This window comes from Carettochelys insculpta, chromosome 15 (genome assembly GCF_033958435.1).
Source record: "Carettochelys insculpta isolate YL-2023 chromosome 15, ASM3395843v1, whole genome shotgun sequence".
In the NCBI taxonomy this organism is placed as follows: domain Eukaryota; kingdom Metazoa; phylum Chordata; order Testudines; family Carettochelyidae; genus Carettochelys; species Carettochelys insculpta.
The window spans coordinates 7260043-7287508 of NC_134151.1; the positions used below are offsets into that span (position 1 = coordinate 7260043).

A 27466-nucleotide genomic window follows, 5' to 3' on the forward strand; every position below is an offset into this window, starting at 1 on the left:
GCCATGCTGTCCAGAGTCTCAAAAATAACCCAGACATCATAATCAAACCAGCTGACAAAGGGGGGGCTGTTGTCATCCTCAATAAGTCAGACTACGAAAAGGAGGCAGCCAGACAACTCTCCAACACCACATTTTACAGACCTCTCTCCGCTGATCCCACTTTGGAATTCCAAAGGAAATTACAACAACTACTGAAGGAACTCCCTGCTGCTACTTGGGACCCCATTCACTCACACACACCATCTGAGCCGCAGCCTGGATTATTCTATTTACTCCCCAAAATCCACAAACCTGGAAACCCTGGACGCCCTATCATTTCAGGTATTGGCACCCTTATCTAGACTATCCAGTTATGTGGACTCCCTCCTCAAACCCTTTGCCCAGCTATATCCAAGATACCACCGACTTCCTGAGGAAATTACAAAACATCGGAAAAGTTCCTGATAACGCCATCCTTGCCACAATGGATGTAGAGGCCCTGTACACTAATATTCCACATAAAGACGGATTACAAGCAATCAGGAATACCATCCCTGATGCCACCACAGCCAGTCTGGTGTCTGACCTCTGTAACTTTGTTCTCACACACAGTCATTTCTGATTTGGGGACAATTTATACCTCCAGATTAGTGGAACTGCTATGGGCACCCTCATGGCCCCACAATATGCTAATATATTTATGGCTGACTGTAGGAGTCCTGGGATGCCCAGCCCTTGGCCTAGGGCGGGCGGAAACCAAAAAAAGGGTTATAACACTATCCCAGCCCTCAGTTCAGGGCGGGCAGCAGTTCACAGTTGTAACACAATCACGGCCCAGCCCTCAGTCTAGGGCGGGGCAGCAGTTCACAATAGTAACACAGTACAGGCCCAGCCCTCAGTTTGGGGTGGGGCAACAGCACAAGGGTTTGAGCACAGGCCCAGCACGGGCTGGCCCTGTCAAGGAGGGGGTAGGGGGTTGCAGGCCCTCCCACTCCACTGCGACCCGGCCCGGGGCCCTGGGGGTCGCTCACACACAACCACAGCAGTGGGGATCGAGGCCGCAACACACTGCCATGGGTTCGGGAGCGTCGTTCCCCGGGCCACTTCCTACCTCTACCTCCACCGGGGGAATGTCCCAGTCCATCTGGTCAGGGGGTCCCGCGGGGTCGGTTTCCTCCAAATCGTCCACCTTCAGGGGCTCCGGCCAGTCGCTCATGTCGATATCATTGGGATAGTCGGGCGGCGGTAGCACGGTGGGCCCGAGGCGATCCTGGGCCTGAGGGCTGCAGGGGTCCGCCGGGACTCTGGGGCAGGTCGCTCCTGGGGCCTCGTGGTCACTCACCCTCGCCGGTCTGGCCGCGCCTGGGGCTTCCTCCAAGGCGGGAGGTCTCCACCGGCGTGAGGGTCCTGGCAGGTCTGGGAAGTCCGGGTAGTCCCCCTGGGGTATCTGGATCCGTGGTTGCTCGGGGCCGCTGGGGGCTTGTTCCTCCGGCCCGGCCGGGCGGCCACAGGCCCTCTGCCCCTGACACCAGGAGCTCGCGCAGGCCCTTCCTCCCTGCCCAGAGGCCCAGGCTTTAATGGGTCCCGAGCCCTGCCCTTGGCAGGGTCGGGCCTCTGGTGTTCTGGCTCCGGGTCCGCCCACCAGGGCCTCTGCGCAGCCTCCTCTGCCTCTGAGTCAGCAGGAGGCCAAACTGACTCACTACACTGACCTAGAACAACAATTCCTCAGCTCTCGTCCCCTTTTACCCCTCCTCTACTTAAGATACATTGATGACATCTTTATGATTTGGACCCATGGTACAGAGACTAGAAGAATTCCACAGAGACTTTAACAATCTACACCCCACCATCAATTTATGCCTTGATTACAACATGCAAGAGATGCATTTCCTGGACACTACAGTACTAATCAAGGATGGCCTGATCAGCACCACACTGTACCGAAAACCTACTGATCGCTATACTTTTCTACACCCTTCTAGCTTCCATCCTGCACACGTGACTAGATCCATTGTTTACAGTCAGACTCTTAGATACAATCACATTTGCTCTGATCCAACTGACAGAGACCAAAAACTACAAGATCTTTACCAAATATTCATAAACCTGAATTACCCACCAGGAGAAATAAAAAAACAAATGGACAGGGCCAGACAAATACCCAGAGACCAGCTACTCCAAGATCAGCCCAAAAAAGCCAAGAACAGAACACCACTGGTCATCACCTACAGCCCCCGACTCAGACCACTGTAATGAATTATTAAAGACCTACAACCTATCCTTAATCAGGATGCCACACTCCAGAAGGCCCTGGGTGACACTCCTGTCCTCTCCTACAGACAACCTCCCAACCTCATGAGGATCCTCACTAACAGCCACAGTCTATACCCCAGGAATACCAGTCTTGGAACCTTTCCCTGCAACAAATCCCACTGCCAGCTTTGTCCACATATCTTCTCTGGAAATACCATCACTGGACCTAACCAGGTTACTCACAGAATCACGCGCACTTTCTCATGCTCCTCTACTAACATCATATATGCCATCATGTGCCAGCAATGCCCAGATGCTTTGTATATTGGACAGACTTCTAACTCCCTTAGACAAAGGGTTAATGGGCACAAAACAGACATCAAACCACTCCAGATCCACAAACCAGTTACTCAACATTTTAATGGAATGGGGCATTCTATTAATGACCTAAAGGTATGTGTGTTACTGAAAAAGAATTTTCTCACCATTCTTCAAAGGGAAGCAGCCGAGCTGGCTTTATATTCAAATTCGGCACATTAACACATGGTTTAAACCGGGACGGGAACTTTCTGAGTCACTATAGGGTCTCGTCTGCATACTTGGCTTAATCTAATTCTTGACCTCCCCCCTGCCCCTCCACTCTCTGATTTGCTCACCTTGATTATCTTTTTCTGATTTGTCCTCCTTGCTTACTGTTTTTGGTTCTCTGTGCCTTAAATATTGAGTCTGTTCTGGTCTGGCTGTGGTCTGAAGAAGTGGGTCTGTCCCACGAAAGCTCACCCAATAAACTATTTTGCTAGTCTTTAAAGTGCTACTTGATTGCTTTTTGTTTTGAAAATCTCAGTAGGCAAGTAAGTAGCACATCTGTGACTTTTGCTGGAGCCAAGGCTGGAGCCAATCTGTTTTCCCAGATCCTGATCAAGATATTGATACAGATAGGGGCTGCTGTCCCTCAAATCTGGCAAGATCAAAGATACAAATAATTCTAGGAACATAAATTGAAACAGTTGTTATTTACCCCACATACTAAAGGGGATCATCCATTCAATGAGTGCAGGATGACAGGTACATGGTTCAGACATGGGATCCAACAGTCTAATAATCAAATTCAAAGCAATATACAAGTCTGTTTCAGACCCCAGCTCTCCCTCCTTCCCCTGGTCCCTTCCTTAAATAAGCTCAGGTGAGAGAACAGGTATTTAAATTATGCAAGTTTCATTCTCCCCACATTTGTTAACATGCTGTGAAGAATTTCCTTATGTTTTAGGTACACTCAGTAGCTGTAGCGGTGTTGCACTTTATAATCAGGAATTATCAAATGATTAGGAAAATATGCATATTTGAAACCTGCGATTTTCTCCCATAGTTTGTACATAACTAAGCCTTCCTTCCTTAAATCACCTTATTTTTAATTACATTATGACTTCAGCGATGTCAGATGCTAATAAGGAAGCCAACAAACTACCCAAACCTTCCATTAATCCAAAATAGATTACAAGTTTTATAATTTGTTTATCAAGTCTTAAAGTGTTCTCTGATGTGAAACAGCTAAGATCAAACTTATCTTGTTCAGTCACCTTCTTGTTAAAGTTGCATTATAGCCAACTGAAAAATGAAGGTACTGCATAAAAAAAGCACTATTAGGAACTTCCACCAATCATTTGTTTCCTACAAAGAGAGAATTTAGAACAGCATTATCTGCAACCAACAACATGTCTTGGTATCTCCACCAAACAGTAAGTTTGTCCCCATTTGTACACCACAAGCAACCCTCCCTAAATGGTGATACGTTTTGAAAGGCTACCATAATTATTTTTGGTTTTAAGATAAAAGAGAAAATACAGGGACACTCAATTCCCACTGATATTACAACTCATTTGCTGACTTTACTCAAACTACCGCCCCCCTCCTGGACTAATTCTGCCAGGTGTCAAGCATTCAACTTGCAGATTCAGGAAAACATGCAAGTTCACAGAGCCCCAATGACAAAAACCTGGAATTAAAGAAGCAAAGATGCCATCAGTTGTAACATAAGTAGTTCAGGTAACTACATGAAAAGACTACACAGACGTTTGAGACCAAAGCACCACCAGTGATCGTTTTACCAAATATCAAACACAAAAGGGAAAGGGGACAACTGTATCCTTTGCAGTAGCCTTTTATTTCCATGGGAATAAGAACACATTGTACATCCAATGAAGCAGTCCCTTCCTGCCTATCCTCCTGGCCTAACAGACCTATCCTGCAGCAACATGGGCTAATGGGTGGTACCTAACTTTGAGCTATTCCACTGCCATACACTGTGATCTCAGACAAAACCATTTATCAATGCCTCAGTTTTCCCATTTGCAAAATAGGGATAATCATACTTCGTTATTTTTCAAGGAGATTCCCAGGATCAACTGAGAAATACTATAAAACTAAATGCCAAGCAAAATTAAATTACAAGATAATAATACAACCAAAGAAAAGCAAAAATAGAAAATCATTGAAAGGCAGCTGGCACTTTAGAATAGGTTTTCGGATAGGCCAGAAAGGCCTTAGCAACCAAAAATTGATCCTGCTAATTTATATTTTATACTGCAGTTTCCATGATTACTGGCAACTAATTAAGCTGCTGAATAACAAACTAAAACTTGCCAACATGTGCTTTTTGAAATCTCTTTGATGGATAATATGTCCTATTAAATTCCGACATCAGAAATTTAAATAAATTAGAAATCACATAACCCATGCACAACCTCGTCACTGCTATACAGTAAATTCATACATATATGGCAGCCCCAAGACTGGGAGGTTGCCAGATATTCAAATATTCTGGATAATAGAGAGGTGTACGTACCTAATATTTACTTATGGTTAAAGTGCCAGTTATTTGAGAGGTCTGAATGATAGAATGTTGGATATGAAAGAATTTACTGTAATTCCAACATGGCTCCTGGAGGTTCATCTTCAGCAATGCTGAACCCAATGACCTTATGAGTACTGGGGGGGATATCTACACTGCAATTAAAAAACTGGCACTGGCCCATGCTAACTGCATTGGGCTCATGGGAATCATACTGTGGGACAGTTTAATTGAAGTCTAGACATCTGGCTCAGCTTGGACAATAGGATCTGGCAAGGTGGGAGATTCTGCAGCCAACACCACCCACCAGTCCAAGTCCCATGAGCCCGTGTCAGAGAGCATGGGCTAATTGCAAGTGTTTGATTTAAATGTAGACATAAAAAAAGAAAGATTTAGTTTTAAAATATCCCAAAAATAAGGTACCAAAATGGGCCTTCATTGGAGAAATGAGGACAGTACAAATGTAGACTAAGACGACTATAAAATGGAGTTTTCACACTTGCCCCTTTTGCACTGCTTTTTTCTGAAAGGACATGAAACCTTCACTACAGTGACACCATTGCTACTGAAAATAACTGTAACTTACTCCATCCACTTACCGATTTACGATTTTCTCTCCTCAAAATGAGGTAAAATCTGGGCTGTGAATTGGACCTGAAATTACATTCTGCTTTGTTTGGAAAATGCTTTAAGACTTAACAAAAACACAGCAACAATACATGACTACATATAACAGTGATGTCTAATCTTGTGTTTCAAAGCTGTCTTATGGCTCAAAGTTGTTACAGAATGTGATTTTTTTTCACAACTACTTTTTTTAGAGAATGTGTATCCTGTAAGATACCAATCATCTACATTACTTTAAATTATTACTCTGATAGTTAAAAAATTAAAAATTAAATTATTTCCACATATTTTTTTCCAAAAAAATGTTGCTTACTGCAAGGATCTTCACTTTAAATATTTGGTTTATGATGTATAGTGCTTACTCCATATTCAGAGATATTCAAAACATAAAATAACTGCAAAAGAAACAAATAAAAGCTTCAAATAAGAGATGTAATATTTAGTGCTTTTCTCCCTTACCTAACAATTTGAATTCTATTTTAAAATATTAAATGAAACTAAACAAATAGGCTTTGCTTTCATCATATGTCAAAGTAACTTATGAAAATGTCAAATGAATTTTCTTAACAGATCAAGTTTTTGTTTTGACTTTTGGGGGTTATTTTGTACCAATATCAAGAAGCACTGAATAAGTAAGTTATTTTTGCTCACTGCAACCCTTTGTCATAGTAATTTGGCTCTAATATTCATACATCAGGAAATGTTTATAACCCTCCTCCATGTTTTAGTGTAGCATTTCACAAAGTATGTGCTTATCAATGAAACATAATTAGCAGCAAATGAAATGCATGTCCTGCGGTATGAAAAATTTAATTTTCACATATTCTGTGAAAACTTGATTGACTCACAGGAGTAGCATCCCATAAAGCTAAAAAATACAATGTAGGCTTATTTTAGTTTAACTTGCTGTGCAGTGATTAGCCTACTAGAGAATCTTGTCATTAATCAGAGATTTATATGTGAAAGGAATCAATAATTGAAAGCAGAGCTGTAGATACAGAGGAAAAGAGCAAATCAATAAATTAAGCATTTACAGATATTTCAGAGCTTGAACATTTTGCATGACTACTAATCCATAAATATAAGGAAAGTAAATTTATCAAAACCAGAACAAAGTTCAGAGTTTTGAAACCGGGGACACACAAAGAAAAAAAAAAGTAAAGTGCCAACTCTTCCCTGAAATTAAAAACTCATTACAGCACAAAATATTTGCCCGTTGACAGCTGAAAGTAGCACAGTTCATTAAAGTTATTTGCATATTCAAATATCAGTATTATCATGATGGTCTGTTTACTTAATCAATGCACAGCATGTCTTCAAGTATACTAATGTTTTCTGTGCCAAATTATACTAAGGCAAATGAAGGCTCCGTATCTTCACCTTAATTCATTTACTTCAATTGCCACCAAAACCAAAAGAGTTAATCCAATAGCATTAAGTGGTCATATATCACTTAAAACCCAACCAGTCCGGTGAGCTCAACCATGGAATTAAACGCAGCCGTAAAATCAGAACAGCACAATGAATTACTCCCCCATTCTACCTATCCTGTATTCCTGTTACAGGATCCTCCCTCTCCAAACACCTAAAAACCCAAAAAAAGCGATTGCATTGAATGTTAGCTTCTTACACTACTACATGTCTTTCAATACAGATTTGAAATCTGATGTATTTTTAATGATTCCTTGTTTTCCAAATTCATTTCAGCTTGTAAGCTTCTCCAGGCCACTCTAGCAGAATTTAAACCTAGCCGTATTGTAAAGATGGGCATGGTGGCGGTGGTGAAGTTCTGTCATGTTTATTTATGGCCACAGCAAACCTGCAATTCTCTGAGGGCTAATCAAAATGCAGATGCATTCTGCAAAGTGATGAACTTGCCAGTCAGATACGCAAAGAGTGAGAGCTGCAGATGGAAATTACATTGCATAAATAATGAACAAAACTTAATTAGAAGCATATTTCAGGAAAATCTTTCCCATCAGTTCAGAAAAACCTAGCATGTCTCAGGGGCTACAACTGCTGTAGAAACGTTTACTTTATCTATTTATAACAATCCTTTCAATCATGCATTTGATTTATTGGCTATGAATTGGATCTATAAAATTCCAGTGTTCTGCAAGAGCCATCCACAGTGATATGACACATATTTCAGCAGATTCAACATTGATCTTTGCAGAATTTTAAAAACTTTGCCTTCAGTTCAAGACATCTGATAGACAACTGATTTCACTCCCTTACAAGACCTCTCATTTTCTAGAATTGCTTATGAATATACACAGATTAAATTAGAAACTCCTCAAGGGCATTTGATACAACATTGTTTTCAGGAGAGCATTCCCATTACACAACAGTCTAAAGTCCACACACCAGCTCAGTATTGTATGCACTATGTAACTCATTCTTTAGTGTATCAGGCACTCAGATGAGGCCAAATTAATTGTTTATTCAATTGTGAAGCATTAGGACCCATGATAACCAAACTGGTATTTATCAGTTTCAAAGCGCTTTACAGACAACTCATTAATCCGCACAACGCTTCTGCAAGGCAGGAACATATTACTTCCCTGTGCACATGGGAAGGAGTTGCAAAGAGAGGTCATGCACCCTGCCAAAGGCCACAGAGGAAGTCTGCTACAGTTTAGTGCAACTGTACTGGCTTTACCCTCTCTGGGGTCCCTACACAAGGCTCCAGGCTCCTCCACTGTCACCTCTCTTGGGCAGAGACCTGCATCTCTCCCCTTCCCAGTCATGGTCTCTCCAGGCTTTGCAGTTCCCTGCTGACACTGTGAAATTCCTAGGAAGCCAGTCTGCCTACAGAGCCCAGCATTTGTGCTATGCTTTTTCTTCAGAGGCTGTAAAAAGTGGGGTTTCCTGCAGCTATAATTCACCAAGCAAGTAGATTTATTGTTAAATGAAAGTATAACAGAGAAAACATTGAAAACAATATAAAACCCTACATGCACACTAAACAGCTTACCATACATAACCCATCTGTCTGACTGGGCCACAGCAGGCCTAAGTTCTTCCATCCTTCCAAGGAAGGATTGGGAGGATTTGCTGGATCAGAAAATATGTCCTGAACCAGTTTAAACTCAGCCACCAGCAAGACTCTGTTAAAGCTGCACAGGTGCTCTGTGGTCCTGCCAGACTAGGGATGCTGCTGGACAAGAGAGTGCTGGAAGAGAATGTTTCAATCTGTAGTCTAATTTTTTTAGAAGACAATTGTCCTCTGAAAAAAATTCTGATGCAAAAAGTTGGGGGGTTGTGGGGGAACCAACTAGTAGTTTGATTCTCAGTTTCATTCCTTTTCTTCATCAATGGATTGCTGTGGTTTAGTGAGCAAGCACGTTTTTGCAGGCTACTATTTTGTGTCCCCTTTCATTCAAAAGCCATAAAAAAGAAGTCTGCCCATTTTTAAAAGAATCTTCAAAATCAGAATTCCATATAAGTTCAAGTGATGTCTGACTGAGTCTACAGTTAAAATGCAGCCATTCATTTCAAGTGGCTGTTGACACTTTAAATATCATTTAACTTCAATGTCAATATTGCTAATTTCAGTGTTCATCAAAGAATACAAGAACAAAGAAGAATGATCATATTATAAAGATGTTCTGTGAGCAGCATCTAAAGTGAGGGAAAAATTAGTTGTGACAAGCTTGAGTGTACCACTTCCCTCCTCCCTCAATTCATCTCATGGCTTGGAGGGTTTGAGATCTGGATCTCTTCACCTCAAGCTCAACATATGCCCCTTAAACAAATTCATGAATGATTGTCAATGATGACTGAGCCAGTTTTGAACTAGGCTCTGCATTAAAATGGTAATTTCTCATAACTTTAATAAAAGATTTTTGACAATAAATCTAAAAATTACTTAACTCGCATTATTTGTGGAAGTCATTGTTTAGTACAATACATGAATGGGGCATTTGTTGGAACATTAGAAATCAGACTGTATCATAATATATGAGGAAAACATACTGCTTTCCAAAATTCAGTATGCACTTTATTTAAAAGGCCAGCATTAAAAGTTATGTCATGAATTAGTCAGCTGATGTTCACTTAATGAATCTCAAAGTCACAGTTATTATGAATAACATGCAGTCATGTAGGCAATGAGTTCTCATGGGTAACAGCCACTTCCTCAGACTGAAAATCTGATGAAGTGGGTCTTACCCAGGAAAGCACATTAAGTAATAAATTTAGTCCTAATCTTTAAGGTGCTCCAGGACTGTTTGTTATTTGTGAAGCTACAGACTAACATGGCTAGCTCTCCAAATCTCACAGTAAAAGTAATCTTAACAATCCCAGGATTTTTAGGATATTGTACCAACACCCAGCTTTGTGTTTTAGGCTCTCTTTATAACATAAGACCAGGCTCAAGCATAACCTCCTCTTCCATCTACACACAAGTCACTCTAAACTACAGCTCAGGCTTCGGGTCCCAAGAGCCTATGAGGAATGGAAGATCTGAGCCTGAATTAAGCCAGGACTCAGGATTTAAGCCCTATTGTTTTGTAGCATAGACATGGCCACATTAGACTCATGCTCTGTGAGCTGGCCAGAGTATCCCACAGTTCCACAGATGAACTTCCTTTGTCCCATGGAGAGTCAAATTTGTTGGAAAGTCAAGTTTTCCCACACAACACCCACACAAAGGGTTAGAGTGACCAAATTTTGGGAGGTTGCTAGGAAATCTGAGATATGGGCAATTGGACATGGGCCTGTGCAATGCCTCAGAGATGCTGGATCCCTAGGTTGGGACCAGGGTTCGACAATTCCTAACCTTGGGTTATAAGTGAGTGTAGACACTCAAGTTGCAGGTTAAGAACTCTGCTAACTTGAGTTCTACTTACCCTAGGCTTACATTGCAGCAAAGATATACCCTTAGTGTCCAACATCCAGGTAGGACCTGCAGCCTCCTGAGGTGCTCTCTTTTGGTTTCAGGTAAGTGGAACACTGACCCATACTATGCTGAAATGTTCTTGGTTTCTTGCAGTATCCCCAAAACTACAAATTCACACATCAGAAGCTTTGGTTCTATTTTCTGAAATTAAAGAAAATATTGTACTTTTTACTGTTTTCAAATAGATAATAAATGAACACTCTTTGGACTGCACATTACTACTACTACTACTTAACCCTTGTACTCGGTGTGGAGCATAGGTCATCTACAAGTCTCCTCCACTTCACTCTGTCTTGGGACTGCACGTTGTGACAGCTATTTCCCCAACATCTCCAGACTTCCTGGACCCCTAATTTTATATCACTATTTTTGAAGCTATGTGCTCAGCTTTCTAGATTAAATTTATACTCCAGCATTGTATGAAATGTTTTCAGGATACAAACTGCTTCTCATTAGACTGCTTCTCCTTTCCATATGAGACCCCTTGTGAGAGACTTAATTATTTTCCCCATCACCCTTAACATTTTATACTTGAGCCAGCTGTTTCTCCTCATTAGCTTACAGGTCACCAAAGCAGCTTGAGGATGACACTGTAGCTCTTCTAGGACGTGCATTAATTATATGTTTTACTAATTCCAGAGGAAGCTAATAAAACCTCTAATACAATATTAATTTTGTTGATTGAGATTTAAAATAAAAAGATGTCTATTTACAGCTCCAGACACTTCGACATCATTCAACCCTACAGTAAAATCCTAGCAATACTGAGTAATCATTTCAGAAGGAACTCAGGCAGCCAGCCACCCACACAGCCACCTTTCTGCCCTTTCATTGTTGTTAATAAAAAATACTTTGGGAGAGTTGAGTGACTGCAGTAAAAGCCCTTTTAATGAATGCTTCCTAGAGGCTGCGCTGCAGTGTTCAGGACTCCCTGCGCTTTCCCAAACTGAACTGGGACAAAGACAAGCTTACTAGCTTCCCTAGAACCAACCAACAATGTTGGCTATGCAGGCCTGCCTACAGGGAGGGGAACAAGACAGTTACATAGGGGCCTGACATTTCAAAGGGGCCCAGCGCTTTGACCACTGCTGCTACTTAGGCACCGGTCTAAACTGCAGGCCCCTTTGAACGGCTGTGGCAGTGCCACTTCATCTAACTGTGAGGTGGGGGCAGGGGAAGAGCTAAGGGCTGACTGACCTATACCCGCTTCTTCTGCTATTGGGTGCAATGTGAAGCCAGAGGCCTCCCTCAGCCCCGTCCCATGCCCTGCGGTGGCTGTCAGACCCTTCCAGACAAGCTGTGCTCAAGTTATTCACCTTGTGCTCAGGAATGAATAAGAAACCAGAAGATTAACATGTTTATCATCTACTATCTTTTTACAATAGCATTGGGTAAGAGAGGGATTTTAAGCAACAGTCTACCTCCATGAGAATCTTCTCTATTGGTCTACCATCCTCCAGTGGTAGCCTGGCCAGGCCTACCTTCTTCTGACACCCGAGCAGTGTCCATATCAGTTTGAACATGCCTTGCCCCAGCAGAGGGAGAGTCACTCTTTTTTCCCCCCAGCCAGAGGTTCGCTGTCTTCTTAGTTGTCAGGCTTTTCTCAGGCTGCAACAGCTCCAGCCCCACTGCTCCAAGCCAGTTGCTTCCCCTTGGCTTCACAATCTTCAAGAATTTGCCGAGAGGTGTTTTATCTTGAGCCATGACAACCTTCTTACCTGATTTTCCTTATAACACACTACTGAACTACCCCAATATACCCATGAAGTAAGTAAACACCTCAATCTCCTGTTGAACATTGAGCATTCATGGAGCTATTTTACAGAAGTCTGTATCAATCACACAATGTTTATTTGAGGGTTGCCATGTCACTTCTACTCCATCACCATCGCACCCTTCATATTTAAGGATGTGTGCACTCACCAGGCTAGGTAGAATAATGGTCAAAGTAGGTACCAAAATTCCAGTCTTCTTAGGAGATGGTGATTTAACAGCAGCTCATACAATTGACTTCCACTGTGAAATCATTCTGCTTAGTGGTAGTTTGAAATATCTCCATGATCATGATTGGACACTACCATGCTTTAAATTATTAAAACACAAACTCAACAGTTTATACTTTACAAAAACTGTCCAGTATAGTCAACGACAATGCACTTACAGAACTCATATTGGCTTTGTGGGTGTGGTGGTTCCAGAATATTAGAGACAAGGTGAACTAGACCTGCTTCTTGGGGTGAAAGGGACAAACTTTTGAGCTTATACGGAGATTGCAGTAATGCATATGATACAGTTCCGCACGGGAAATTATTAAACTGAGAAGATGGGAATCAATATGAAAGGTGGATAAGGATTCTACAATGAACATATTGAAAGGTAACATGTCAGGCCAGAGGCAGGTTACTAGACAAGCTCCTCAGAGATCGGTCTTAGGACCAATTTTATTTAACCTTTTTTATTATTTATCTTAGCACAAAAAGTGGGGGCGTGCTGATAAAAGTTTGTGGCCAAAGACCCGCATCATCAAATGCATGTGCAGATACATGCATCTGATGAAGTGGGTCTTTGCCCATGAAAGCTTATGCTCCAAAACAATCTGTTAATTAATAAGGAGATACAGGACTTCTTGTCATTTTTGTGGATACAGACTAACACAGCTACCCCTCTAATACTGATAAAATTTATAGGTGACACAAAGTTGGGAGGTATTGCCAGTACAGAGGAGGACCAGAATAACATAAACAGATTATCTGGGTGACTTTATAAAATTGAGAATCAAAATGGGATGAAATTTAACAGTGCAACATGCAAGGTCATGCATTCAAGGATTAACAACATGATTTTTCATTATACACTGTGGACATAGCAGACGGAAGAGGTATGATTGCTCTCCATAAATGCATCAGAGCAAAAATCAACAGGGAGGGAGAGGAGTTATACAGTTAGTCATGTCCTAATGAGGACATGAGACTAAAAAGTTACAGAGACCATCAACAAGTTTGGGCTTGAAATTAGAACAAGGTTTCTAACCATCAAAGTTCAGTTCTGGAACAGTCTTCCAAGGGGAGCAGTTGGGGATAGGGGTTGCAGGAGAGAGAGAGACCTAGCTGCCTTCCAGTTGTTAAGTTTATGGATGGGATAACAGGACTGTCTACAACAAAGGTAGGTGATCTGTGACTGCGAGCAGCAAATATCTCCAGTGACTCGTGATGGGACTATATGGGGAAAGCTCCAACTTACTAAAGGCAATCGTTTCCTAGATATCTGCTTGGTGGGTGTTGCCCACATGCTCAGACAGAAATTGTCCCCTGGGTGAGATTGGCACAGATATAAGTATTTTTCACCTTCTTCTGCAGCATGGGGCCATGGGTAACTTGCAGGTTTAAACTAGTGTAAATGGTGGGTTTTCTACAATGTGAATCTTTAAATCATGATTTGAGGAGAGGCTGGTGGTGTGGTGCTACCCCCAGAGTAACACAGCCCTTGGAGCTGTGTGAGTGGAGCTATGCCTGGCTGTTTAGGGAGGCTCAACCTCCCTTACCCACTGGCCATGACTGTAAGGCACAAAACTTTCACCAGCATTAATGCAAATCAGCAAAATAGTATAACACACTGTAACTCACATTTGCACAGTAACAATAGCTGACAATACTGTTTCCTTACACCCACCACTAAATACAGTAGTTTGTCAAATATGTCAGAATTAACTGACGTGTTTTATTTAGATTAACACATTACTTTGAGGAAAAAAAACTATTTCATTGACATATTTATGTTATTCTGTAATAAGCTATTCACCTGGCATCCAAGAATAAGTCAAGTCACGTTGCATACACTAAATGACCTAAGTTCTGTGGACTTTAATATGATTAATCTGAGTGAATGGACACCACTTGAAAAAGGAAGGGTCAAAGGTTTCCATAGAAACAAATGTGAAATCTATTTTTCTCTTGGTTTCATTGGTAAGAAGGGAGACTAAATACTTCAGACCTGTAATTCTGCTTCTTATACACAGGGGAGAATTTGTCATTTAAGTTTCCAATTTACAGGGGAATATTTATAGGTGATTGACCAAGATGTTCACCCTAAAGGTCTGAAGAGTGCTCACAGATTAGTTGTGGTTTAATCTCTTACAAGGGAAGCTGTACACTACATGCAGTGTGTTTATAACAATTCCAGGTACAAATTCTTAAAGAATCTATAATCATTTCTCACTGCAAGGCTTTTTTAGTTTTCAGCTATTACAGCCCAATGTGTCCAGATGTGTAGACTGCAGGAATCAAGATTTTCTCTCTCTAGATTAAATTCCAACTGCAGAAGAGGGCTGAGACACCCTGCATTTTATGACACTTGAAGGACTCAACATCAGAATTCTGGATATTTGAAGGTGACTCAGCAATTGCCTCTGTCAGACAGAGATATTGCTTAAGGAAGACAAAAGGAAGCTGGAGACATTTTAAATATATTGCCAGCAGTGACTACTGGCATAAGATGGTTTGATTTATCAGTAACAGAGATGTATTCCTGATAACTAACCTTGAGAGGTTTGAAGTCATCAGTCACCGCTGCCTGGCACTGTGTCTTATAGTGTACCTTGGAGTTAAAGTCCTTACACATCAAGCTCTAGACCTGAGATCAGGACATGACACTGCCCACCCATGGACTGGCAGAAGCCATCCGGTCATCCTTAATTAACCAGGCTGCCCAGATCACAAACAACCCTGATGATCTTTCAGATGCCTGGAATAAAGCCATATAGTGTGGCCACAGACATCTCACACTATAGATCATTGCTGCCTAAGCATTCTATTGTTACCAGCAACACACTCAGACATCTCCACAGAAGGAAGCATTTATGATCCTGTCCTTGATAAAGTAAGAGTGGGGTGTTAACATGGAGAAAAGCATCAGTTCAGAAATTTTACAGCCATTGAGACAGAATGACTAGAAAAGGAGGAGGGTGGATGAGCACGAGTAAGGAGTATGCAGAAGACTTCATGTGGTTCATATGTCAATCTAAATATAAATTATTTGTTGAAATGATTCATTTGGTTTCCCATAGAGTAATTCTCATTTTTCATCTCTTTGTATACTCCGAATGAGTATAGTTAACATGACAAACAAGATGTTTGAGGACTCATTTTTATGGTTATTAATCATGAATGAGAGACAGGGGGAGCAAGTCTAAGTATGTTGATTTTATCTATGCTTAATTCCCAAGTGATCATTATACGACATGTATGTCCACTCTGAGGCTTGCAATTGGCTGAACTATCTAGTTAAGAGGCAGCCAGATTGCAGTTGCAACTTGTTAATGTCTGCTCAGGAATATGGGGGGATAGAGATCTTTGTAATCCTTATAGTCTGTAGACCTAATATTTATTATGACAAAAGGAGACAGGAATGCTGTCTGTGGTTAAGATTACCTGATACTTCCATGAAAAAAAAAAAATCTTTTAAGCTGCTTACAAAATGTTGACAAAGATTAACTGTGTGGAAATTTTCCATGTCAGGTATCTGCCTCAGGCTTGATTAGAAAATTTCAGCTAAAATGGTTCAGCCATTTCCAAGGACAAAGTACAGGAAAATATGTTGAAAGAAGCTCTAGCACCTCCTTGATCAGGGAATTTAAATATGTTGGAGGTGGGGGCAAAAGTGAGGAAATCAGCCCTGCTTGTCAGAAATGGGCCTTTTGCTGGTTTTGTGAAAATTTGCCCAAATTTGCATAAATTATGAATTGGGAAAATCTTAATTCCTTCATGCTCAGAAAGACTTGTTAGAATTGGACAGCTAAATTCTTTAACAGCTCCCTCTGCACTGAGCAAGTTCCAGGACTTGCAATTGGCCACCCTGACTGTTAGGAGATGATGTGGTGCTGGGCTCAGAAGTGACATCAGTGAGACATAGAAACCCTACTTAAACCCTCCCATATGCAAACACTGACAATAAACTGGCAGAGTTTACTTCAATTCCACTTGCTTTGGTAAGTTCCCTCCTAGAGGCTGATCTATTTCTATGGGGAGTTCTATAGTAACTTCAGGAGAGTTGAAGGTATTGTGCAATTCACCATACTAGATCACAATAACCTATGGTACAGAATGCCCTGAGATTAACTCAAGAAGTTAAGGTGCACCTGCTAATTTCTTGGGTTTGAACTACCAGGCCACATTAGCCACAAAAGGAAATTTGTTAATGATTGCTCAAAAAACAAAGCATCTAAGTGATCTGATTTCAGGGTTTCCATGAGAAGCATACCAAATCTATTACACAGACATCAGTGAGAGTACAGCTTGCAAAAGCATGACTAACAACTCCTCTGGAGCTTCTGTGGTCCTTTCTAATTAGGATTGTTTTTTCTTTCTTTTTTTCCCTGTGAAAGCTAAATGAGAGCCTGTTCCTACATCCTGTAATACACATGAATACTCCAATTAATCTAAGTGGAACCCATGACTTATATAAACAGATGTTTTGCAGACAATTGTCCTACTAGCATAAATAAAGGTTATTCATATGAATAAAGCTTGCAGAATTAGACTTACTTAGAGAACATACTTTATATCAAGTTGGTTGTTTTGTCAGGGGTGGAGTTTGTGGTCAGACACTTTAGACACTTACTAAACTTCAGTAAGTTTTCCTGTGTCATATTGTATAATGTTCTCTTCCAAACCTCACCAGTACATGCCAAAATGTACATTATGAAATATGTATGTCTCACAGAGCTGTTTTTCCCAGGCACGTCCCTCCTCCTCTGCTGAATCACGTGCTGAGTATTTCCATCCTGCTCTGTTAACTTTGACTCCTTTTTCTTTTCTACATCTTCAGCTCTCATGATATTGAATGGCCTCGAGAATGATGACTTTTTCCACTGCAAATGGAGTCCCTCCTCAGAAGAACATATTTTAAAGACTTACTGGTCAATAAAAAGACAGGAGAGCAGACATGGAAGTTGGTGGTGAGCCAAGGAGAGGGTTTTGATGGTGTGGTGAGAATAGCACCTTATATCAAACTGCTCAGCATTGCTCTTACTCTGTGGAGAAATAAGTGTGTGCTTGTTGCATTCTGCCATGCAGTGCAGACCAGTGAGCACTTTGATGTAAGGTGTTATCCTTGCCACACCTTAGTTCCTACAGTGCTGCTGAATGCCATGGTTCAAGTAGGGAGGGAAAGAGGAAGGGGGATATGGAAACAGAGAACAGGGAGCCAGAAACATAGATGGGGAGATGCTGAGGGAAGATTAGGAGAGCAAAAGAGAGTCGGGGCATAAAGACAACTCAAGATGGGAGAGGAAGATTTTGACAGGAGATTTTATGGACTTGAGGAGGAGGGGAATGGATGCATGTCACAGCTAGCATTTTACATAACTATGTACCATTAATGAGACCTTTGTTATTTGCATAAAAATCTCCAGACTTACATAGGTATGCCACTCCTTTGCTACACCCTTCTAGGCTGTATGGAAGCCTGGGCACTTCTTGACCCATAGCATCTCTAAGACGACAAGTAATTCTCATTTCCAAAATGGTCTTGGCACTTTGGAGCCTAAGCTGCACTTGAAAATCAATATAACATAATCCCAAGGAAATGTATAGTTTATCCCAACCCTTGTATTCCTGCTCACACTATTAAAACACATCCAAGCCCTCATCTGCCAACTTGATTATTGATAAGTCATCTCCCTCTGGCCTTCACAACATCCATATTGTCTCCTCTCCTGCCTATTCAAAGAGCAACTAATAAAAGCATCAGTCACCTGTGGTTTGGATCATTGGATTCAACATGTGCCCATTTTTAATCTTCCTACTAGTTCTCTTGTTCAAGTTCAGTCTTTTGTCCTCAGTTTTGACACATTTACAGCTATGCCACTCTCTTCTTCACTCTTGTTCCTTATTGCATATCCTCAACTCCTCTCCACTCTCTCCACTCTACCAATAATGCCAGAATTGACGCTGTCCAGTACTCCCCAATCAGGACTTACATATTTTATGTGCCCTATATAGGGTAGCAAAATTTCCAAAGTTGCATTGGAGTCTCCCAGAATTGTCATCAACCTCTTTGGTGACTATTTCTATAGGACACGTCATTGACATGTCACATTGGGAAAAAAAACTCCCTAAAATAACCCTATACAAAATAAACATCATCCTTGAACTAGTCTGTAAGGCATCTACCCTGTACTCATTCAAATCCTTCAAGACTCTCTTCTAACTTGACCTGTACAGGAAATTTCCAGTTGAGCATAGGTTGAAGGACAGCAAGATTATCTGATAGATACATCCAGAGATGGGTTTTAACTGGAACCCCAAACTAAGGCACATTGGCTATAGAAACACATATTGTCATTACTTTTACACTCATCCTCTTCCTCTCTGATTCTAATAACATTCATCTGTCATGTTCTGTCTTTTGATGTACACACCTTATAGAAGAACCCATGTCACGTACTTTAATTTTTGTAATGTCTCCCATGATGGAGCCTTTTCGAGATGCAGTTATATTAAATCAACAAACTGACAATAAAACAGATTATTTTGGTAAAAATATTGTGTTCTGCTCATTAATTTTAAGCAATACATTTGTGTTCGAGACAACAGGCACCAAACAGCTCTTCTCTTTTACCAATGAATATTGGAAGAAAAATGCCAGTCAGAAATGTATTTATTTAGACAAGTGTAGTAAAATTGAAGCCATTCTGTTTTATGGTTAAGCTGCTTACTATTATTGCATGGAGGTGACCCTTGACATCTTCCTGAACTATAATGCAACCCAACAAGGCAGAACTGTTGATGGCAAGTGACACCCACTCACAAGAGCAAGAATATTTTCTATTAAAGAAAGAATCACCATTAGAAAACTTAACTCACTGACAGTTTAAACAGGCTTTTACATGACAATTCATTTAATGCTGTAATAAAAAAGTAATCAGTATTAGCAACCTGTAGCCTTTCCATCCTATGGAATACGTGGGCTATCACAGACTCAACAGCAATGAGAAGGTAATTTTATGGGTCACTTTCATAACTACAATAATTTTTAAATTGTTCTAAGGATACACACAAATAGACACACGATCAGATAAATGTATCTACCTGTAGTAGGAACAATTGGTTTCCTTTTGTTTATATAATCTGAGACGGAAGGAAAATGGGTGAATGAGGGAGCATGTGTGTGAATTGTTCTTAGAATAAAGTAAAATGTTGCCTAATAGTTTTCTTAAGATCACCTACCTGTGAGTGCAAGCCCACCAATATGGAGGGGAGGGAAAAGAGGGAGTTGCTCCAGGGTCCCGCCCTTCAATGGGGTCCAGGGTCCCAGCTGCCACAGTAGCAACAATAGCAGTCAGAGCCCCAGGCCCTTTAACTCGTGGCTGTGCTGCACGCTCTAGGCAGTACTAAGGGCTAGGGGGCAAGCGAGTACAGCACTCTCTGGGGCAGTATTGAGGGCAGGGTGTCCTCAGTCCCACCCCTTCTGCTCTCGGCCTGCCTTTTGTCCAGGGACCCACAAAGGCTGTCAGCTCCCCTCTGTGATTCCTTGATCCTGGTTTGCTTTTAAGGACATTCCCATTTGCACATTTACTTAATATCTGAATGAATGTGCTTGGTCCCAATGCCATAACCTTCACCTCATGTGAGTAAAGAGGAGTCCCTTGAATAACCACTGCCACACCAGCCCCCGTCTTAACAGCACAACCTTCAATTGTTCTCATTAGAGTCAGTCTCGATAATGTCAGCTAACTGAATGAGAAAATATTCTTGGCAACAAAGTCTGAAGATATGTGTATTTCTAGCCTTGTCATTGATAATTTACAGGTTACTAACTTTTTTCTCCTGTATATTTCTTAGTGTGGAATATGACTTCAGACAACAAGAAGGTAGATTTCATCAGGTTTTGAAAACACTGGACCAAGTGGATGAAACTCTTGCCACAGCTCCACCCCCCAAATTACCACCTGACCATCCAATTCCTGAGAAACAGGAATTAAGAAGAAAAACAAAAAAGGTGAAAAAGAAATGCTTCTGGTGGATGTGAATGTCTTTAGCTAACATACAGAACTCCGAAATGCTACATTTCAGAAGACATTAAAACATATATATATATATATATATATATATATATATATATATATATTATAGACTATAAAAGGGACAACTATGAGATCACAAACAGGCAACTGAAAATGTTTAAGGTATCTGAAAACTTAGAATGGAATTTGCTCATTTAATAAAAACAATGAATAAAAGAGATGGATATTTTGAAGTGGAATGCAATCTATCTTTTTGTTTCACAAGGACATCTTCGTACACTTTCTAAATACAAAACTTTTACCTTCAGATAATGCTGAAGTTACCATTTAACTGGATGAAGACAAATTAAAGAAGCAAATCCTGTCTTAATTCTCTCTTCATGCCTAGTTACAAACATGGACTAAAAGTCATTCCCTGATCTTGTTGCCAGTGGTGCAGCCAATACTATGGGGTGGAAAACAGATGTCTAGAAAACCTCCTCTCCAAGGCAGAGGATAAACACACACACACACACACACACACACACACACACAGAGTCCTCTGCATGCACACGTGTGTATATAGATATATACACATGCGTGCGCACAGGCAGAGAGGATTCTGCATGTGTGTGTACCCTCTGCGTGTATGTGTGTGTGTGTATGTATATATTATATAAAATACATGTATACACAACATGCACACGCTCGCAGAGGACTCTGCATGTGTACATGCACACACACACACGTGTGTGTGTGTGTGTGTGTGTGTGTGTGTGTGTGTGTGTGTGTGTGTGTGTGTGTGTGTGTGTGTGTGTGTGTAGAGCCATCCAGTGTTTTTTTTCCCCTAAATAAAAAGAAGGGTTGGTATACAGCCAGCTCACTGCCTCACACCTACCCTATGGTTCCCACAGTTGGGGCTGTCAGCGGGGCTCCATACCCCAGCCAGCTCCCTGCTGCAGGGCTGGTGGGGACCACTGCTACCCCATGTCCCCCAGGGCTGGAGCTACCACCAGAGCTCCGTACACCAGCTGGTTCCCTGCCCCCGAGTTGCCAGGGTTCCCCCAGTCCCAGCCAAGTTGCTGGGACTGGAGCTGCTAGTGGAGTTCCCAGCCCCAGCTGGCTCCCATACCCAGGGCTGCCAGGATTCCTTGGCCCCAGCTAGGACCCCAGGGTTGGAGCTGTTGGCCAAGCTCCATGCTCCAGGGCTGCCAGGGTTCCCCCATTCCCAGCCAGGTCTCCAGGGTTTGGAGCTGCCAGTGGAGCTCCACACCCCAACCTGCTTCCAGCCTTGGGGCTGCTGGGATTCTTGGTCTCAAGGCCCAGGGTTGGCGGGTTCCCTGGCTGGAAAACACTATACCATCTTAAAAAAAAGAAAATCACTGTACATATCACATTACATTAGTATAACACATCAGTCATTTGCAAGACTTGAAAACATTGTAAGATTCAAGACCAGACACCTGGTTTTTGGTATTATTCAGAAACTAACAATTATTTTACTGCAATTGGGTGTTGGAGTCATACTTATTAACACCCTTTCCTAAAAAGCAACAGCTTTATGAAACATCTCTATCTGTGTCTATCATTATGCAGCTAAGATCCTTCATACTACATGAAAATGCCCCTTCATATGCTCATTGACCCAACAAAATACACTCACAGCATTTCAGATGGTAAACCAGTAATATACTTGATGTTCAGATGTTAGTAAAGATAGTATGCTAAATGTATTAACTTCTCAACATGTGCTAGAGTGGATTTTCAAAATGTCTAGTGGCTACTAGTCATCATATTTAAAAAAAACACTTTTTCCCCCCCAAGAAAAACAGCCTTTTGCATTACCTTCCATGCAAAATGCTTAGAAAAAGTTTCACAGAATCACAGAATCTTAGGGCTGGAACAGACCTCAAGAAGTCATCGTGTTCAGCCCTCTGCTCAAAACAGGACCAACTCTAACTAACAGAGGAAACATAACAGCCAAACATTAAAGCCTCAACAGCAGTCTATGTAGCAGAGCAGAGGGCAGTCCCACTCTCAAAGAGACTTTAATATACTAACATGGCACATTCTTGCTCAAGAGTTATGTAGTATCTTATTACTTCAGTGATGAAAGTGTCCATTAGTGTGTAACGTTAGCTAAGAGAAGTTAACTTCTATTCATTGTTGTATATCAGCAAGACCATTTCATAAGTTCCAGATATTAACGACAATCAATTACACCAGCACAAACCCACTGAAGTAATAAGGTTTTTCAGGAGTCATTGGCCGTGTCTACACTAGCCCCAAACTTCGAAATGGCCACACAAATGGCCATTTCGAAGTTTACTAATGAAGTGCTGAAATGCATATTCAGCTCTTCATTAGCATGCGGGCGGCCGTGGCGCTTCGAAATTGACGCGGCTCGCCACCGCGTGGCTCGTCCCGACGGGGCTCCTTTTCGAAAGGACCCCGCCTACTTCAAAGTCCCCTTATTCCCATGAGCAGATGGGAATAAGGGGACTTCGAAGTAGGCAGGGTCCTTTCGAAAAGGAGCCCCATCGGGGCGAGCCGCGTCAATTTTGAAGCGCCGCGGCCGCCCACATACTAATGAAGCGCTGAATATGCATTTCAGTGCTTCATTAGTAAATTTTGAAATGGCTATTTGCGTGGCCATTTTGAAGTTTGGGGCTAGTGTAGACGTAGCCATTAAGGGCAGACCCAAGCATAACAGAGCTTGGTTAGGTGTAACTAGTCTTTGTTGGGAGGTGATGAGGCATGGAAAGTAAAGAAATTAGCATGACTCAGTGGTGTGAGAGTTTTTGGGACTGGCAATTACCAAGAATTAAACTCATTAGATAAGAAAGTCACTGAGGGACAGTGACCCCTCAATGCCATCCATCCGAACCTTTATCAGACGAAAATTTCACTTTAAAGTCTCATAGCAAAATGATGACCTAGGTATGCCTACAAGCTACCTTCAATAAAGATTTGTAGAGCTACCTACAATCAGAATTTAACCCTTGTTAGAGGACTTCACTATCATATCCATTTACCTCATCCCATAACATAAACACTCGCTTTCCGGACAATCTTTCCCATCTATTTTATATGAGAAAGACATAAGGCACCAAATGCGTCAGTGAGTAAACAGCAATCACTTAAATATTTCCTAGCTATATGAAAACTTGTTAGCAGGATGTATTAGCAGAGCCAGCCTGTGGTGGGTTGCTCTGTCACCATTCTGGACTTGAACTGTTTTCTGCACTCAGTCTGGGAGTAGAGGAGAAATTAACGTTAAGTATATTAAGCTAACCCATTTAATTTCACACCAGTCTCAAGCACAGCTGATTACAAAGATGCAGTAAAACAAAGAAACAGTAATATAAATTGTGCACATCACAGAAAAAAACTATAGCTACAGAGCTAAGATTGTCTTGCCTTAAAAAAGGCAGAGGGTATAATATTTACATATTATACACAAAGAGGTGATTTCTGCTAAGAGAACACACTGGAAATGTCTGTCAGACATACAGACGTCACCTACATCTGTTGTCATAGCAAAGAGCTAGAGACACAAAGTCACTTAAATTGGTCCTTATCTATTTTCTCCATTTTACTTAGCCTGAACACAGAAATGTGTAGATTTTCACTATCTAAATAAACTATATTACTAGGTTATAAACAGGTACCTTAGATCCTTTGGTGAACAAGTGTGACACAATCATAACAAGATGTGATATGCGACTTCCCATTACAATGCATCAAATAGGGAACAGGAGAACAAATGGCCCCAGAGATGCACTGCTCAATCATGGTAACATCAGGATTAGTCTACTCATAGAAATATACAGATTTGTAGATGACAAAACAATTAATGTTGGACAGAAAGGATTCTATACTGTAACAGTTTACTGTGTAGTATGCCAAAGTGGCTCCCATAAGAGGAGTAAAATACACACACACACACACACACACACACACACACACACACACACACACACACACACACACACACAACCATTTGATAACACTGGTATACAAAAAATAAAGTCAACTTATGAAAAAATTGACATGTATGTGAAAAATATACCAAGCTCTTTCTGAAATACCGTATAGCATATGACATTATATATACACCAGAACTATTGTACTTTAAGTTATTATATTTTTCAAAGAAAATCAATGTATTTCTTTAAAAAGAAACAGTATAGGCATAGATCCTGACTCTGGTATGACATAGGTTACTGAGGTTATGAAACTATTGTTTTTTCAGTTCAATAAAAAAATGCAGTTGTCCTACCAACTGTCACAAGACTTGGTAATTACACTAGCTCAAATATAGAGCACCTTCTTAATGAAATGTAATGATCAAATGTAATGTTTTGTAAATTTCAGGACTGTTTTAAGGTGATATTATCTTTTGCAATAAACTGACTTTTTTAGGTTTCAAGACTCAGTTAATAAATATTTGAGGGGAGTACAGAAGAAAAAAAGATTGTTCTTGGAGATAAGTAGAAGGATGGGGTAATGCATAGTATCTTTACGAATTCATATTCATGAATCACTGATCAGTGGTTCTCAATCTGGAGTATGCACACCCCTGGGAACACAGAAATCTTCCACGGGCTATGCAAATTCATCTAGATATCTGCCTACTTTAACAGGTTACACAAAAAGCATGAATGAAGTCAGTACAAACTAAAATGTCACAGAGAACCACTTGTCTATATTGCTGCATGCACTGTACACTGACGTAAGTAAAATATTCACATTCCAATTAATTTATGATATAATTATATGGTAAACATGAGAAAGCAAGCATTTTTTTCAGTAATAGTATGATGACATAGGACCAAAAATAGCAAACCTATTTTGTAAGAAAGTAGTTTTTAAGTGAGGTGAAACCCACAGGTACTCAAGACAAATCAGACTCCTGAAAAGGGTGTAGTACTCTGGAAATGCAGAGAACCACTGCTCTAGGTGGAGAAGGAGAATTTAAACTATAAGTGGTTTATTGGATTGGATTTACACACTTCAGAACATATCAGACTCTAACATTAACCATTTTAGTTTTGTAAATTGTTGCTCTGGTAATAACCAGTAAACAGTGAAGCGTACTATGCCAGCCACATTCTGGTTTCTAAAGCATGCTGTTTGTTGATCTACCAGAGTGAAACCAATATGTGAAATAATGCAATGATAGAGATTGCATCAAAAGAACAAAGTGAGTGCAAAAGGCCATCAGTTTTAGAAGGAAGTATGGATCAACAATATTCCAAATAGAAGATGTGGATAATTTTGCTTTATGGCACATAATCTTCTCTCCTCTCCTCTCTTTAACTTCCTTCTTTATCTAAGACAAAAAAAGGAGACATGCTTAACAAATAACATGCAAATACCTCTCTTTGTTCAGGATTCTTACTTTCAGATGTATTAATGGCTGAAACCCAGGTAGGGACAGACCATTAGGTTAATGCCAATAAAAAGCTGTCTTATCAACAGATGCAACTTGGACAGTTAGCACCAGATTCTTACAAACATGTGCTATCTGTAATGTCATTAACCAAAGGCAGCTTAGCATCTTCATAAACAGCTGTTTGTCGTAAGTCTTCATTTCTTCAGGTAACTTGGGGGTGATAGGTAATATATATATTTAGATGGTTACTCAAATAAACAGGTTGTGTCCTTATTTTTTTTTCTCTTCTGGAGTTTCAACATTCAGTCAGAGCTGGGAAGCCCAGAACAGAAATATGCTCACTGACTAACTTCATAAGCTTTGAAAGGAATTTTATACCAGATATATGAAAATGAATGAGTTATGAAACTGAACTGCTTAAATGGCATTGCACCAACCCGAAATCAGTAATAAAAATCAAAACCTCTGTTGAAAACAGCTGTTACATGGATAGGGACATATCTGAATAAAGACTCACTAATCATCTGGTGGTTGGGACCTACCTACAGGAAAGCTATAATAAATGTTGACTACTTTTATGTGCTTCAGATGAAATGTTATTTGGAAAAGAAACAATTACGAACACTTCACATTCAGAAACGGTGTTTTTCAGACAGCAAACTTAGCTAGTTGTTTAAATGATATATTCATCACAGGTTCCTGAACAAAAAAACATAACAGAGGTAACAAAGAGGAAGCCGTGCTAGTCTATACACTATCAAAACAAAAAGCAGTCAAGTAGCACTTTAAAGACTAGCAAAATGGTTTATTAGGTGAGCTTTCGTGGGACAGACCCACTTCTTCAGACCATAGCCAGACCAGAGTCTGTTCTGGTCTGATTATGGTCTGAAGAAGTGGGTCTGCTCCACAAAAGCTCACCTAATAAACCATTTTGCTAGTCTTTAAAGTGCTACTTGACTGCTTTTTGTTTTGATAACAGAGGTAGTAACTCTTCTTCTAAACCAGGGTTGGAAAGTCTGCAACTCCTCAGTTAATGTCAGATGTTCATCCTTGACTAAGTGATTTCCTTCATTACGTACACATAGGACCACTTGGTACACACACTCTCTCACTAGGGACATGTCTATAGTAAACATAGCAGTCGACTGCTGGTATGCAGTTCTAGCTATGCCAATTGCATAGCTAAGATCAACTTATCAGTCGTCCACTGCTATGGCCATCTACATGGAAAAAGGTCAATGGGTGCACTCCTCCCATCAACATTCCTTAATCCTCACTGCTTGCAAGGAGTTCTGGGGCCGACATTGACCCTGGAAAGCTCCATTTCACTCATGTGTGAAAGAAAACTATGGAAGATTGACCCTGAGCGTGTCGCTCTTCCGCAGTACTGTTGGCTGAGTCTGAAGAATGCTCAAAGTAAAATTTGCCAAACAAACCAACACTGAATTCTGTCACATT

General features: G+C 40.8%; 2 protein-coding genes across 3 annotated transcripts in view; one reads left to right on the forward strand and one right to left on the reverse strand.

Moving 5' to 3' along the window:
* INSYN2B (inhibitory synaptic factor family member 2B) overlaps positions 1 to 20636 on the forward strand; it is a 33022-nt gene extending 12386 nt beyond the window's left edge. The window contains exon 3 of one of the 2 annotated variants that reach the window (XM_075009556.1): positions 20450 to 20636. In XM_075009556.1, coding sequence (XP_074865657.1) covers positions 20450 to 20636 — 187 coding nt within the window. Of the gene's footprint in view, positions 1 to 10795; positions 11111 to 20449 lie in introns of those variants that run through there. The other variant, XM_075009557.1, reaches the window with a different exon arrangement.
* The window catches only part of DOCK2 (dedicator of cytokinesis 2), a 454537-nt gene that overhangs the window by 244703 nt on the left and 182368 nt on the right, over positions 1 to 27466 (reverse strand). The gene's annotated exons all lie outside the window — the stretch shown is intronic.